Source organism: Mycteria americana, chromosome 1 (genome assembly GCF_035582795.1).
Source record: "Mycteria americana isolate JAX WOST 10 ecotype Jacksonville Zoo and Gardens chromosome 1, USCA_MyAme_1.0, whole genome shotgun sequence".
NCBI classification, from domain to species: domain Eukaryota; kingdom Metazoa; phylum Chordata; class Aves; order Ciconiiformes; family Ciconiidae; genus Mycteria; species Mycteria americana.
Genome location: NC_134365.1, coordinates 95,145,902 through 95,160,154, shown reverse-complemented (window position 1 = coordinate 95,160,154; position 14,253 = coordinate 95,145,902). Strand labels below are relative to the sequence as shown.

Genomic DNA, 14,253 nt, shown 5'->3' with positions numbered 1-14,253 from the left:
GTTTCTGAGCTCGGTGCAGGCAAGAAGCCCAGCCTGCCCCCAGCTTTGCAACGCCTGCGTTGGTCTCTCAGCAGGTCACCAACGCCTCGGACAGCTGGGCAGTGAGGGATGTCCCAGCCTCGCAGCACCGCCTGACCCTCACCAGGCTGGACCCTGGGAGCCTCTATGAGGTGGAGATGGCCGCTCACAACTGTGCCGGCGAGGGACAGACGGCCATGGTGACCTTCCGGACTGGTAAAGGTCAAACCTTTCCCTGGGTGTTTTGCTCTGAGTCAGGGGAGGGCCCCTCCGAGATGTCCTACCCCAGCCCTGAGGCACAGGCACCAGCCTTAGGACAAAGGGGCTGTTTCTGCTCTGGAAACCCATCTGCCCTCAGCTTAGAGCAACTCTGTCAGAAGGGAAAGTGGAGGGTGGGATTGAAATGGGATGGGGAAAGTCAGGTCTGCCTGGGTTGGAGTAAGTCCTTTCTTCCCTTGGTGTCTCCGCTGGACACATGCAGAACCATAGAAAATAGGTCTGGCGGGGATGTCAGGAGGTCATTTAATCCATCCTCTGCCTGGAGACAGGATCAGTCTGTGGGGGTTGTTCCCAACAGGTGTTTGTCTAATCTGTCCTGAAAAGCTTGACCTGCCCTAAAGGAAACTCCAAGCCTTCCCACGCAGTCTGCTTGGTGCTGAGCTGTCTTTGCCACTAAAAGGATGTTCCAAACATCTACGCTAAGTCTCCCTGTCCCCTGGCTGCTTTTCCTGTCTCCAGCAGGTATGGGGAATGGCATTCCCTTTGTAGCAACGTTCCCCATGGTGGTGGGCTTGCTCACATCTCCCCTCAGGCCCCCGTCTTGTGCTAATTACTACCTTCTCAGGCAGAAATCTAGCAACATTTCAAGAAAACAATTAAAAGTTTTAGAAAATTAAATATGAGGGGGACCTATTAACAGTTGAACAAATCTGCCCCTTTAGCTTTAGTTCTTGCCTGCAGGTTGAGTGCTTTGAACCCCTAGGGCCATTTGAGTCCAGAGAATACCTACCTTGGCATCATGGCTGGGAATATTTTCTTTGCTCATCACAGCAAAAATTAACTCTGAGCCGTGTCTCCATGTCTGATTAACTCTCCATTAACACGTCTCCATTAACTCTGATGCCACCTCTCCCTTCTGCACAGGCCGGCGCCCAAAACCAGAGATTGTTGCCAGCAAAGAGCAGCAAATCCAGAGGGATGACCCAGGCACAAGCACTCAGAGCAGTAACCAGTCCGACAACAGCCGTCTGTCCCGTAAGGCCCTCCCTGAACTGGGCAAGGAGGGAGGGCAAGGGGTGCTGGATCTCTTGTGGGTGGCAGTGGCCAGGACGTGCTGGGGTTGAAGTCTCCACTGGGTAAAGCAAGATTGTGCAAAGCTGGATGAGTGGTCTCTAGCTGCTGACAAGGAGAGGTCCTTCTTGGACACCCCTGCTACTGCACTTGGCAGGCAGTCTGTCTTAGGAGAGCAGGCTGATCCCACTGCCTGTCCCCACTGGTAATGCAAGGGCTTGTCAGAAACCCTCTGTCTCCTGCCGAGTTTCACATGGAGGGTTCAGAAAGCCCTGTTGTGAAGTCTGTGAATGTGTGGTGCGCAGGACCAACAAGCTGCCGTGCACCAGTGGGTGCTGGGAGAATGCGAGGGAGAAAGGCGAACTAAGTCCCTGCAGGTCCTGGCATCCTCCTCTCGCAGCCAAGCCCTGACAAGGGGCGGTTAGTGCCCGTTCTAGGGGTGGAGGGTGCTCCGTTTGGGTATTTTGCTGCACTGGAGAAACATCAGTTCCTTACTGGTAAATCGAATTCATTGTTTCCCACCTTGTGTCTGCCATTACTATTATTCACCAGTGCCATTATCCTTTCTGTGAAATTCTCTCCTTCAATCCTTATCCTTTCTGTGAAGTTCCCACCTTCAATCCCCCACACTCATTCATGTGTTGCCTTTTCTTTCATCTCCACAGCTCCGTTCACCTCTTTCCCTCCCATCTTTTGATTGTTTTCTTATCAAATTACATTTCTACAGTTCAAAACTTTTCCCTATTTCCTCCTCAGCTGGTTCTTCTCAGTCTCTCCTGTTTTCATCTCCTACACTTGTCTGTCCCCAGTGTCAGTCTCCCCCTGCTCACTGCTTCCACATCAGCCAGGCCTTTTCCTCTATCTCCAGCCCTGCATCCACAGCTCTCGCTGCTCTCCCTCCCATGATGGGTGTACACACCTCAAACCTTGTCGCATCCTACTTGAGTTGGGAGTGGAGAAGGAGCAAGACGCAAGCAGGAGTAAAAGGTGTTTGCAGGGCACAAACTGAAAGGAGTGAGGATTTGGGGGTGCCAGCTCTAACAAAGAGGCAGAAAGAAGAGGCCTTAAAGAGTATATGGGTGGGTGCAATGCAGGTAGTCCTTCACCCACGTACCTCTGAGCTACAGGATCCTCCAGACAGGGCAAGAGGAATGTGTTTCATGTCCTGATGTCCTTCTGTGCCTCTTGCAGCTCCAGAGGCACCAGACCGTCCAACCATCTCCATGGCATCAGAGACATCTGTGTACGTGACCTGGATCCCCCGTGGGAATGGCGGGTTCCCCATCCAGTCTTTCCGTGTGGAATATAAGAAATTGAAGAAGTTGGGAGACTGGGTCCTGGCCACCAGTGACATTCCTCCCTCTCGCCTCTCTGTGGAAATCCCAGGCCTGGAGAAAGGTAGGCAGGTGTTCTCCTCGCTCCTTCCTGGAGGTCTGTAGGAAAGCTGTGCAGTCCCTGTAGGATGGTTAGCCATCTGTCACGTCATGCTTAGCCCCGGCATGTGCGAGCAAAACAAAGCCTCCCCAGCTCCAGCCTTACATGCATGGGGAAAAGCTGCAGATGCTTCTCCAATTTCTCCAGCTGCAAAGACCAGCATAGATTTGACCTCCCTCAGGGAGGCTTGCACATGCTTTTCTGCATTACAGGATATAGTTACTAAAGGCATTTGGTTTTGCCATTTACTAGAGAGGACAGAACTTTCCTTAGCCACAGGCAAGACAGATGGGCACACAATTCCCATTGCACTTCACATGAGAACAGGCAGCATCACTGAGCTGGACAGCTTAAAAGGGCAACATATCTACCCCAACTTAAAAACCAGTAAAACAATGTTTGGGTAAAAATTATTTAGGCTTTTTGCTTTTAACTGATGTTTGTGTACTTAATTTCCATGTAGTAGAGGAAGGACACCTTCCCATACCTGCTTTTGGGTCAGGACATCCTTTCAGGCATCTCTGAATCCACCCACACACCTTTCAGAACTGCTACCTGACCTCTAGAGCATCCAGACGGGAATTGGGGAAGGCAAATAAAAGCAGGCTCCACCTAGCACATGGCTGAAATCTGGCCATTCGGTGTTTGTACTTTGATCAAAACCTCTCTGTAGGCTCTCTGCCTTCTGGAGAAGGTGTAGCCCCTCTCCACAGTCAGGCCTGTGCTGACAGTAGAAGTCTTGGAAGACTCCAGTCTCTGCAAGTCTTTTATTTCCCATTTTTCCCCTAGGCACATCCTATAAATTCCGTGTCCGGGCACTGAACATCCTGGGAGAGAGCGAGCCCAGTGCGGCGTCTCGGCCATATGTGGTGTCTGGGTACAGCAACCGAGTCTATGAGCGCCCTGTGGCCGGGCCGTACATCACCTTCACAGATGCCATCAATGAGACCACCATCATGCTGAAGTGGATGGTAAGGTTTGTAGGGGCGGAGATCTCTGAATGTGCAGGAAGCAGGTGTGTGGGTGCCACTTGCCCAGCTTACACATTTTCCAGGTTACCACACTGGAGCCTGTCACCAGCACAAATAGATCTGGGATCCAATAGCTCCCTCCAGCAAAGGAGGACTGGGCTTGGGCCACATAGAAGTGGGGGAAGTCAGAGAGCCTAGGAAACCGTTTTCATCTGAATCCAACATTGTACACAGGAGGCATTTCAGCGGATAACCTCAGGGTCTTGACCATTTTGTTCAACAAGCACAGTTCAACAACGCACGGGGCAGCTGCTTGCTCTCCTGGCCAAATTCCTGGAATCCATTAGCACCTCTGTCTATCCCAGTAGTTTCCAGCAGATATGTCCTTCACTCCCACTTGCTGGGTAGCAGTCCCAAGTGCTGCTGATAATTTACAGCAGTCCACCCCAGAGGATTTTTAGGAGTGGGCAGGATCTTTTGGATCACAAGCCCAGATGCAAGTGTTTCCAACAGCTTAGCGCTTACTTAGAGGGAGGCATTGCCCTCTTCTCTCCCAGCTACTTCTAGCCAGAAATTGCTAGAGGGCAGGATGGGCACTGCTGTTCATTTAAACACAAACAGTAGCTGATAAAATACTGGGTGAAAGACAGCAAGAACAGATGGAGCTGGGAGAGTACTGCCCTCGGTGGGGGAGGAACAGAGCTGTCCTCAGAAACAGGAGAGTCCTGCATTCACTGGTTCGTGGCAAGATGCAGTTTGTCTGGAAGCCATGAGCCTATTGGAGTCAAGGTGAAAGTGTGCTTGTCCTTGCCCAGCTGAGTCACTGTTGCTGAGGAATTTTTTCTCTGAAGCATTGGCTGCGGCTGCTGAGAGGGAGCAGAGTGCTGGATGCTTGGGGTGACAGGACCAGACTCATGGCTTGTCTGTTACCTGAGAGAAGCGAGGTGGGAGAGTATACAACAGCACCAAGCTCTTGGAAGGAAGCCTTTACTGTACAAACCAGTGGCAACACAAGGAAGATCCCTCTGCTGGGTCTTCCTCCTGTCCCATCCCTTTTATCCCCAGTGCTCCTCACAATAGGTACCATATGGAGCACAGACATCTCTCCTAATTTCTGCTCTTCCTCCCATTCTCTGCAGTATATCCCAGCCAGCAACAACAACACTCCCATCCATGGTTTTTATATTTACTACCGCCCCACTGACAGTGACAACGACAGCGACTACAAGAAGGACGTGGTGGAAGGTAGGATATTGGGAGACTGGTCCCAGCTGTTAGTTCCTCCTGGAAGAGTACTTGGCCAGAAGGAGCCCTGTGCACAAAAGGCACAAGGCTGCTGCTGTCCAGGCCTGCTTTACCTGGCACTGCTGCAGAGCTGGGCTGGCTGCGTGTTCCCTGAGGAAGCTAATAGCACCCTGTGTGTGTTCCCTCCTCAGGAGATCGGTACTGGCATTCCATCAGCCACCTGCAGCCAGAGACCTCGTATGACATTAAGATGCAGTGCTTCAACGAGGGTGGTGAAAGCGAGTTCAGCAACGTGATGATCTGTGAAACCAAAGGTAACCAGCTTCACAGGGCACCTCTGGGAGTGGAGCCCAGCACAGCAAGGCAGGTATCAACCCTGCCTGACGGTGCGTCATCCAGGCTCAGGCAAGGAGATGGAGGCAGCACTGGGGAGAAGAGAAGCGTAGGTTTGTTGATGCTGTTGCTCAGTATGTGTATATACCCATACCAGTACTCAGATCCCTTGTGCAGAGTCCATCACCATTTCCCTCAGAGGAGTAGTTACCATTTGTTTTCCTAAGTGTCACATAGATGGTGACTAGAACCAGAAGGGCTAACTTTCCCTTGCTGTTCCAAACTCCTGTGTTTGGTTACAAGCAGGTCCCATGTTGTCTTCCAGGCATCTGCACTGTCATGAGAGGAACAGCATTAAGTCTAAGTGCGTGTTTTGGAGAAGCTATTTTCCTCTTTCCTTTTGCGTTAGCAGCCCAAGAGCCTGGCAGATCTGTAAGCCAAGCACAAAGGACTTGTCTGTACTGCAATATGCATCAGTCTAGGAAATCCACTGGCATCCAGGAGCACTTCTTTAAAGCCACTGTAGAAGTCTGTCCACTCCAGAGCAGTGCAGACATCCTGGAGCGTGTTCTTCCACCCGCCATGTCTGTGTCTAATACTCTCTCTCTCTTCCCTTCACAGCTCGGAAGTCTCTTGGTCTGCCAGGTCGCCTTCCACCTTCAACAGTGCCCCCCCAGCAGCATCCCCCACTCAGTGGTGGGCACAGTGGCCTCGGGACAGGAGCCATGGTGGCCCGATCCAGCGACTTGCCATACTTGATTGTAGGCGTCGTGCTGGGCTCTATCGTACTCCTCATCGTGGCCTTCATCCCCTTTTGCCTCTGGAGAGCCTGGTCCAAGCAGAGTAAGAGTTCTTTCTTGAGGCCTCATTTACAAGATACGCTCTGCTCTGTGGGTAGTTGGGTCAAACACCCAAAATATGAGGGCTGCACATTCTGGGAAGCAAGGAGAGGGTGGGCAAAGGGCAAATCCGAAATGTCCTGTGGAACCCGATAAAGACAAAGGCCACCGTTTGTCCCTTGTCCTGCTTACCTTGCTGAGAAGGAACCCTGGGACTAGAGCAGGTGGAAAGGGGCACTCCCTTTTCCTTCATGTAGGGCCCCTTTCCACCATTTGTCTCCAAGGGTGCTTTGGGTGCCAAAACAGCTGCCTGATAGGACAGCCTAACATTATCCCTGCTGAGCTTCAGGAAGCTCAACTTTACCTCTGCTTTTGGCCTCAGATTTTCTTTTTCTTCCCTCTGCAGAGCAAACCATCGACATGGGCTTCCCAGGAGCTGGGCTGCTGGTATCATCTTGCCAGTACACCATGGTGCCTCTGAGGGGCATCTCTGCTCCTCGTGCCAATGGACATCCCTATGTTAACGGGCAGCCCTACGCCAACGGAGCACATCTGAATGGCATCTGCCCCACTGCAGGAGTGGGCTATGCAAACACCAAGCCCCGAGATTACAGTCCAGATGAAGTGCCACAGGTATGTCCGCACCTGTGGTTAACAGTTGGTTTGACATGAGCTGTGGTTGTGGTTGCAGTGAGAGGGCTTCTCCAGACACGCATGGCACCCTTTGCAGCACATGGAAGTGGCAAGACTGGCTTCTTAAAAGAGATTTCCCCTTTACAGTGGAGTCTGAGACATGGGAGGAACAGGATCGTCTCCAAAACACTGGTGAAGAGGTGGTTTCTTGGGGCAGTGGCTCTAAGTATGGAGGAGGCAGTGAGCAAAGGCTACTCTTAAGGGAACGGTTCCTCTTTCTCCTGAGCAAAGCTCACAGGGACTGACAATGTTGAGGACTCTGTGTGTAAATAGTAACACAGGCCAAGGCAGTGCCACAGCTGAGGCTATAAATTGGTTATCATCCCCCATTGATTCAGCAGTAAGCGTGAAGTGAGTTTTTCAGTGCTCAGTTCCACTCTGTCCTCTGTAGCAAAAGAAGCGGTTTAAGCTTTCTCTGCCTTCTGTCATAAGAGCTTCACCAGTCTGCCCCGTGGCTCTGGCTCCTAGATCAACACCTGCCTCTTAATGCTGCTGTGTGGCGTTGCTCTACTGAGACTCCCTCTCTCTCCTTCCAGTCACATGAGGAGACCAACGCCTTGCTGCAGGCGAGAGTGCTGCAAAACGGGAATGCCCAGCAAGACTACCAGCCCTCCAGGTTAGTCCTGGCTTGTGGAGGGGGAGGGTGGAACAATCCAGCAGGACCCACAAGAGTACCTGCTCAAAAAGCTCGCCCTCACCATGCTCCCATCTATCCCAATTCACTTGGAAAACAAATCCATGCTCCAGCACTAGGCCTTCTTGGTCTAAATTCTCTTTGTACAGCTCATTCCTCTTATGGTTTGAGGGAGGGATAATTTAATTGTAGAGATGGCCAAGACCTACTTCCCCTGCCCTCTTTTCCTCCCCCTGCTCCTAAGTGGGAGACTGAAAAGAAGGATGAGAGAAGCTAACATCTGTGACTGGATGGTGATAAACAGCTGCCCCAGAATCTGGCCAGGGTCCAATTGCAGGTGCTTCATGTCTTGCTGTTGAGGCATCAAGTCATTATTCCCATGGTCCCTGGGAGGCACTCACTAGATGTTGAATCGTGGATACCAGGTCCCATCACCTCATTCCCATCCCACAAGCACATCCCAATTTCTGCTCTTCCCCTCATTTAGGAATGCTCTGTGTCATTGCATTGATGCAGCTGGTTGAGGTGTTACATAGGTCGTATCTTTCAAGGAGGAAGGCTCTGTTAATAGTGCTAAACGTCTTTGTCTGCTTCCCCAGATTGCCCAACTCAAGAACAGAAGACAGCTCTTTCCTCTACAGTCTCCCAGATGACTCCACTCACCAGCTTCTTCAGCCACAAGATGACTGTCCTCACCTTCAAGAGCACTTTGTTGGCCTCCATCATCCAGTGATGAGCAGCAAAGTAGGAGGCCCTAGCCTGGATGGTCGACGGGATCCTCTGTTCCACCAAGGTCAGTGGTCTGGAAAACTCAGTGCTTGCTTCATCTCATTGTTTTAGGCTGAACTTGAAGGGAAATCTCACTGTAGAGCCTTTGATGGCTCTGTTCATGCTTGCTTCTGCAGTCCAGGAACAGTTTTAACACTGCATAGAACAACAGCATGGAAAGGCCACACTAGCAGGTGGGGACTGTAAATTGCCTCAGTTTTATAGCACACATTTCTCATTTCTCCAAAAGCTGGGGCTGTATGCTGCTGGAAGGGCACATGCCCACCTCCAGTTGCAGAGACACTGTCCTTTAGTCCTTCTTAATTTTGCATTTTCCAGACCACCAGTAAAACAGCAAGGTCCCTGAAAAATTATGTGAATCCACCTCCCTAGGACCTGATCCCTTCATCCACCCCTGTAGTGTGGATCGAGCTTTTTGTGTGCAAGCGTAGGATCAAATTCCCATGCGGTCAGGACTTTCAGAATGCAGTTCTTCCTCTTTGATGAGAGTACCTATCCTCATAAAGTGGACTGTTGACTAGAAAGCTACCACAGCATCTCTCATTTCTGTATGCCTTGTAATCGTTTCTCGCTCCTTTCCCTTTCAGGAAGCCCTTGCTGCCTAGGCCTTGTGCCAGTTGAAGAGGTAGAAAGACTAGATTGCTGCCAGTCCAGAGGAGATCTCCATCCCCAGAATCCAGTGATCACATCTTTGGGTCAGGACCTACCAAGACATCTGAACAGCAGCCTGCCACCACTGAGGTCCTTAGAGACTCATTCTCCTACTAGCTAGGGACCAAGCTGCGTTTTGCAAAAGACTTACTCCAAAGAGAAAAAGAGAATGGGTATTTATTTTTGTATAACACCCCTATTTATATATTTATGCACTTGTATATAGATGTATATGTGCCTTTTATAATGCTATGGAGACAGAAGGCATCCTCAGCAAGGTCGCAGGAGGGCCCAAGAAACAAGGCAGCAGCTATCTATGGCACCAGGCTGTTCATCAGAGCACAAGATTGAAACAGCAGCACAAGAGACATTGCAGGACATGGGTCCAAACAGAGCTGCCACCACCAAGATCTAGCACCCTCTTGCAGCGAGGGCTTCATGAAAGATAATGCTGTCAAAAAGGTCTTTTCCTCTCCCCCAAAGGAAGGTTTGTCCCAGGAACACGCTCCTGTGAATGGACTGGAGTTATGCACTCTGCCTAATCAACTTAAACAACCCTTCACCTACACGCCATCTGCAGCCGCATATCTGTAAAGACAAACCCACGCTTTAACATCTAAAATAAAGGCTTTAGTCTTTTCTGTGGCTGGCTGTATGCTAAATCCTCCCACAGAATGAACCTACTCTTTTTTACTTGCAGGACACCTGGGGAAAGGTAACATTTTCCTGCAGTTACAGTTTTCCAAATAGCCACCCATGTGAGTCTTCTCAATGCTGAGCTCAGGAGAAGAGGGACAGTCACTACCTGTGCCAGTTAAGTGACATGAAACTTCTAGTGAGGAGCACAGCTAGAGGAAATTCTCATTTATCTCCAAGGACAGCTGCATGAGTTTGGTGATGGGGAGGGAGAGGGGTAGATAGACACCCCAGTCTCTGCAAATTTTGTTTCCTTATCCCCCACCCCCCATCCTGTGGTTTTCCAGCTTCAACAGCTTTCAGCACCCAGGCCTGTGGATAAGGACGGGGTTTTTTTCCCTTAAGGAAACAGAGGATGCTCAGCACCTTCATAGGGACCAACTGAAAAGGCAGGCAGCACAAGTACCATTCATTCAGTTGTGCTGGGGCCAGCAGGGGCAGTTCTTGTGCCTGGCTGGGATATGGTTGGATCCTGGCCGAAGGCTCCTCTGTCTAGTGTACAAAGACCAGTGGCAAAAGGCAGGGAGTGGGGAGGAAGAGCAAGAGCAGCTGCAGGTTGTTCAGTCTAGTTAATTAAAAACTAGCAACAAACCCCAAGCCTCCCTGCATATCCTCAGAAACTTTGCACTGGCAGAACAGCGCAACACAACGCCTCCGCTTCAGCGTTGAAGGAAGTTTTCACAGTAAGACAGGGTAAGTGCTGTAAATGATCACGGACTGCCACCATACCGAATGCCAGAGGTAAAAAAAGAATAAAACCTGAAAACATACAGAGCCTGGCTTGCTCTCCCTCCGATCAGGCAGGTGTAAGCCAGTGGGATTACAGGCGGACTTTGCATTTGCTATACTCTCCTCATACCAGATAAATACCACGTCCTGCACTGCTGTGCAGTTTTCCACTGCTACAGAGCAGAGGCAAGTGGGAACGTCTTTGACTGGCTCCATACCCATCTGAGCACTGTAGGCCCTGAGGAGAAAGGTCCCTTTGCTTTCTCCAAACAAATAGCACTTCCCTTGACTCTAACTAGCTCAGTTAGCAGAGAACTGCCCTTGCTGCTAGGATGTTCAGCAAATAACAAAACACACCCTTAAGGCAGACCTCTTTTAGTATTTTTGAGAACATAGGTACCAAAGCTAGATTTGCCCATGTGAAACTCTCATATCCAGCCTTCAACATCCACTGTTTTGAAGCACATACACACACACACAGGGCATCTGCCCAGGGCAAATCCCTGCAATGGACTGGTAACAGCGTTTACTGGTTACATTTGCACTTTTTTATTCCATATCTGTCACTACGGTCATATTTTGATAGGGGAAACAAATATAACCCTTTACAAATAAACCCCTGTATAGCCAAAGCAATTAATTTCACACTTCCAGGTATGACTACTGCCATAGTTAAGCATGTCCATTTTTAAGGGAGACTTGGACTGTTAGTTACTGTTTCTGGTGTAAGAACAGGGAATGTTTCAGTTGGTGTCTCGGAGTCCTGTGGTGATAAAGGTTGTAGAAAGAGGCACCCATGTTTTCTCCTAAGGAGAGCAAGTCCTTCTCTTAAGCACCCATCTTTTCTGCTTAGAAGATTGATTTCTTCTCTTAGGAGGGCTGTGTCATCAGCCATGTGCTTGAGCCGTGACTCCAACCTGGCCTTCTCTTTGATGTCAGTAGTTCGGGGCCCCTGAAATTCTACTCCCTGTAAGCAGAGGAAGAAAATAACTCCTATAAAACATGGGAAAACGAACAGTGGAAACTTACTTCAAGCAGGAAAGTGAAGCTTTCGAAGAGGCAGGACAGCTTCATGACTTCTCCGTTCCTCAGTCAGAACTACTTAGAAGTCAGAGTGAGGAACCACTGATTTAGACTCAGACTGTCACAGGTGCCTGCCTTATTCCCTAATACAGAGCAAAGAAAACACCTTAGTTCATTTGGCTGTTTCCATGTAACAAAGGAATAATTTTGACCCACCGCAAGACGTTTTCTAATTAGGAATAAGATGAGTTTATTTCAGTATTAGAAAGCAGCTAAGTAAGAAATTGGCAGAGAAGCTAAGGTATGGCCTACTTCAGGATCAGCTCATTCATCTCCCCTTCTACAAGACCTGGAGCAGCCATTCAGCCTGTGCCACTAGGCAGTATTAGTGCAAACTGACTGCAGAGCCAGATGTGAGATCAGAGAGCTGGTGAGGGCCAGATGATCCCTTACCCATTCCTGAATAGTCCCAACCCTGCATGTAGAACAGTGGCTAAAAGGCTTACCAGATCATTCTTTAGTGAAGCCAGCTTAGTTTCAAGTTGCTGCTTTTCAAGGCAAAACCGGTTCAGCTGCTGCAGCTTGCTGGTGTTTTCCTTTGTCAGCTTCATTAGCTGCTGCCGCAGGTCTAAGATTCTTTCCTAGAAAGATAGAAAAGGGTGAGCTGGGATGAGAGAGGACAAAAAGTGTGAAGCAGGGAGGAAGTGCTAGGCACAACATAAGTGTCACAGAAGAGCGGTAAACAACAGACTGATCCTGCATACACCACCTGATCCCACAGTACCTTTACTGCAATCTGTCATCATTATTTTTTTTTAAATATCGCAAATACCTAAGTAGGTAAAACAGGCAAAAGTGTGGGAAAGAGAAAGCCATTACGTACATACTACTTCCGTATGTGCCTTTCTGTAAGGGCAGCATAAGAGTGTTGCCTGCTTGCACCACAGCAGCTGAGCCTTAGGCCCCCCCAGATAGAGACATGAACTTTTCAGACTGCACAGACTAGCACCCCAGGCATAAGCCAGGACTGCCCTGTACTCAAATAATTCATCACCAAAGGCGGTGGGATGAGGCAGTAGGTGCCAAATGCCAGCTGAAAACCAAAGGAAAGCACTCTAGAAGAACTTCAGGTAGGCACTGAACCAGAAGGATGCATTTGAGGAAAGTAGAACAAGAAGGTCATCAGCTACCTCCATGAGAAAATAGGATGTGCGTCAGCAACTGGAGCAGAGGTAGGAACGATGATGGGAAACGGGGAGTTGGACATTATGGTCTATTAATGACAAGTGAGAAAAAACCAAACATGCTCACGAAAGATTTTAGTGTAACTATTCAGCCCCAGGGAAATGAAGCCTTAACAGATCATCATGACACATATGTCTTCCTCCTTTTCCTGCTCCTTACCTCCAAGTCTTTGAGCTCCTGGGAGTGCACATATTCTTTCTCCATTATTTGCACTTCCAACTCTTCCATGCGTATGTTAACAGAGTGTGCTTGAACTGCTTCAAAATCAACCAGCCGGCCAAACTTCTTCATCATCAGATGATTGCACTTCTCTTCCAGTCCTAACAGAAACGTGATGGCACAAAGGGCAGCACTGTCTTTCATTGGTTAGTAAGAATTTCTGCCATACCCCCTGCTTTTTGTCTGAGCTCTTTGGTATTTGCTCTATAATAAAAAACTCACACAAAACCACACAGAGCTCACAGCTGAATATTGCCGTTTGTCCTTGCTCATGACCATGTCTGTGTGGTCACTAAGCCACACTCTAAGCCAGTCCTAGTAAGCCCCTCCCACATTATATAGGGCCTCTGCAGGTTTGGTGGTGCTAGACACATCTTTGGGTTTGATGCTTGGGAAAGTAAGTGTTTCAAATAGGGCTTGTTTCGTTCTTCTTATGTTACGCAGAGCAGGAAATTGCCAAAAAAGCTCATGTAGCTTTGGGGAAAATACTTTTTTCCTAGCAGTTCTGGTTTACAGCCAGAAATAGCAATCGCGTGTCCTGACTTCCAGTGTCTCATCTCAGTCAACTCTCCTTATACTAAGTTCCCAAATTATTTCACACGGCCTAATGACTGCAGTGCTGGAGAACTACGAGTACTTCATCAAAACAGTCCACTTGATCTGCTCGTTCTGCTTTATTTTCTGCAGTAACCAGCTGTGACATCTGGGTGAGTATAAAGACAGACATCTGGTGACTTACCCACACCCAGTGCGGGGGACAGAATGTGCACTAGTATGCTGTGTTGTTCAGAGTCTCTGTTACTCACGCTGAATCTTTATCTCCATCTCTTTTTTGTCCTGGATGAGCTGCTTATGTTGCTCCTGGGCCTTCTTATAGATCTCTCTTTGCATTATCTTTTCATTATGTAGGTCCACAATTCTCTTCTGCAGATACTCTAAGGACTGGTTGGTGAATACCAAAGCCTGGGAGAAGTCACTGGGCATCTCCCCATTAACCAAGTACTCCACCTGCGAGAAACAGCCATAAGCAAGGCTGACTTTACTTATTAAGGGTGCTGGTGATCTCTCTGGATAACAAATGTGTGAGCGTTAGAGAACTAATGAGTGAGGTAATAGTAAGCATGGGCACAATTCTCACATTTTGGGCCAGGGAATCACTACCACTCAGCAAAGCTCAGACTACTTACAGCTGTGATGACTGCCTACATATGAAGCTGTCTACCCTCCTATGGCACCTGGAACAAAGGAGGAGCGAGGGACTCCCTGTCAACTGTACTTTTGAATGATCTGGGAGCTGCAGGATTGCACAGTCAGGCCTTAGACTCTTCTGTCTTCATTATCAACCTTTTAATGAAGTGAGATAGAACAAATGGAGGGACCTGAGCTTGCCTCAGAGGTATATAAGCCGAAACAGGCAGAGGCCTATCTTCTTTCTCTGCGGACA

The 14,253-nt window shown here is 49.1% G+C and overlaps 2 protein-coding genes across 9 annotated transcripts in view; one reads left to right on the top strand and one right to left on the bottom strand.

Annotated features, from left to right (window-relative positions):
• The window catches only part of BOC (BOC cell adhesion associated, oncogene regulated), a 56,373-nt gene extending 46,831 nt beyond the window's left edge, over positions 1-9,542 (top strand). For 2 of the 8 annotated variants that reach the window (XM_075513112.1, XM_075513087.1), the window contains exons 9-19: positions 75-240; positions 1,162-1,272; positions 2,500-2,706; positions 3,532-3,713; positions 4,853-4,958; positions 5,150-5,272; positions 5,913-6,134; positions 6,537-6,763; positions 7,360-7,439; positions 8,057-8,250; positions 8,834-9,542. In XM_075513112.1, coding sequence (XP_075369227.1) covers positions 75-240; positions 1,162-1,272; positions 2,500-2,706; positions 3,532-3,713; positions 4,853-4,958; positions 5,150-5,272; positions 5,913-6,134; positions 6,537-6,763; positions 7,360-7,439; positions 8,057-8,250; positions 8,834-9,018 — 1,803 coding nt within the window. In that variant the 3' untranslated portion in view covers positions 9,019-9,542. The other 6 variants (XM_075513120.1, XM_075513094.1, XM_075513102.1 and 3 more) reach the window with 4 other exon arrangements.
• A 1,330-nt stretch (positions 9,543-10,872) lies between these two features.
• CFAP44 (cilia and flagella associated protein 44) overlaps positions 10,873-14,253 on the bottom strand; it is a 47,601-nt gene continuing 44,220 nt past the window's right edge. Inside the window, exons 32-35 of the mRNA XM_075491811.1 lie at positions 13,616-13,817; positions 12,750-12,910; positions 11,852-11,986; positions 10,873-11,289 (exon numbers count right to left, since the gene is read on the bottom strand). Of these exons, the coding sequence (XP_075347926.1) occupies positions 11,011-11,289; positions 11,852-11,986; positions 12,750-12,910; positions 13,616-13,817 (777 nt within the window). The 3' untranslated portion in view covers positions 10,873-11,010. The remainder of the gene's footprint in view (positions 11,290-11,851; positions 11,987-12,749; positions 12,911-13,615; positions 13,818-14,253) is intronic.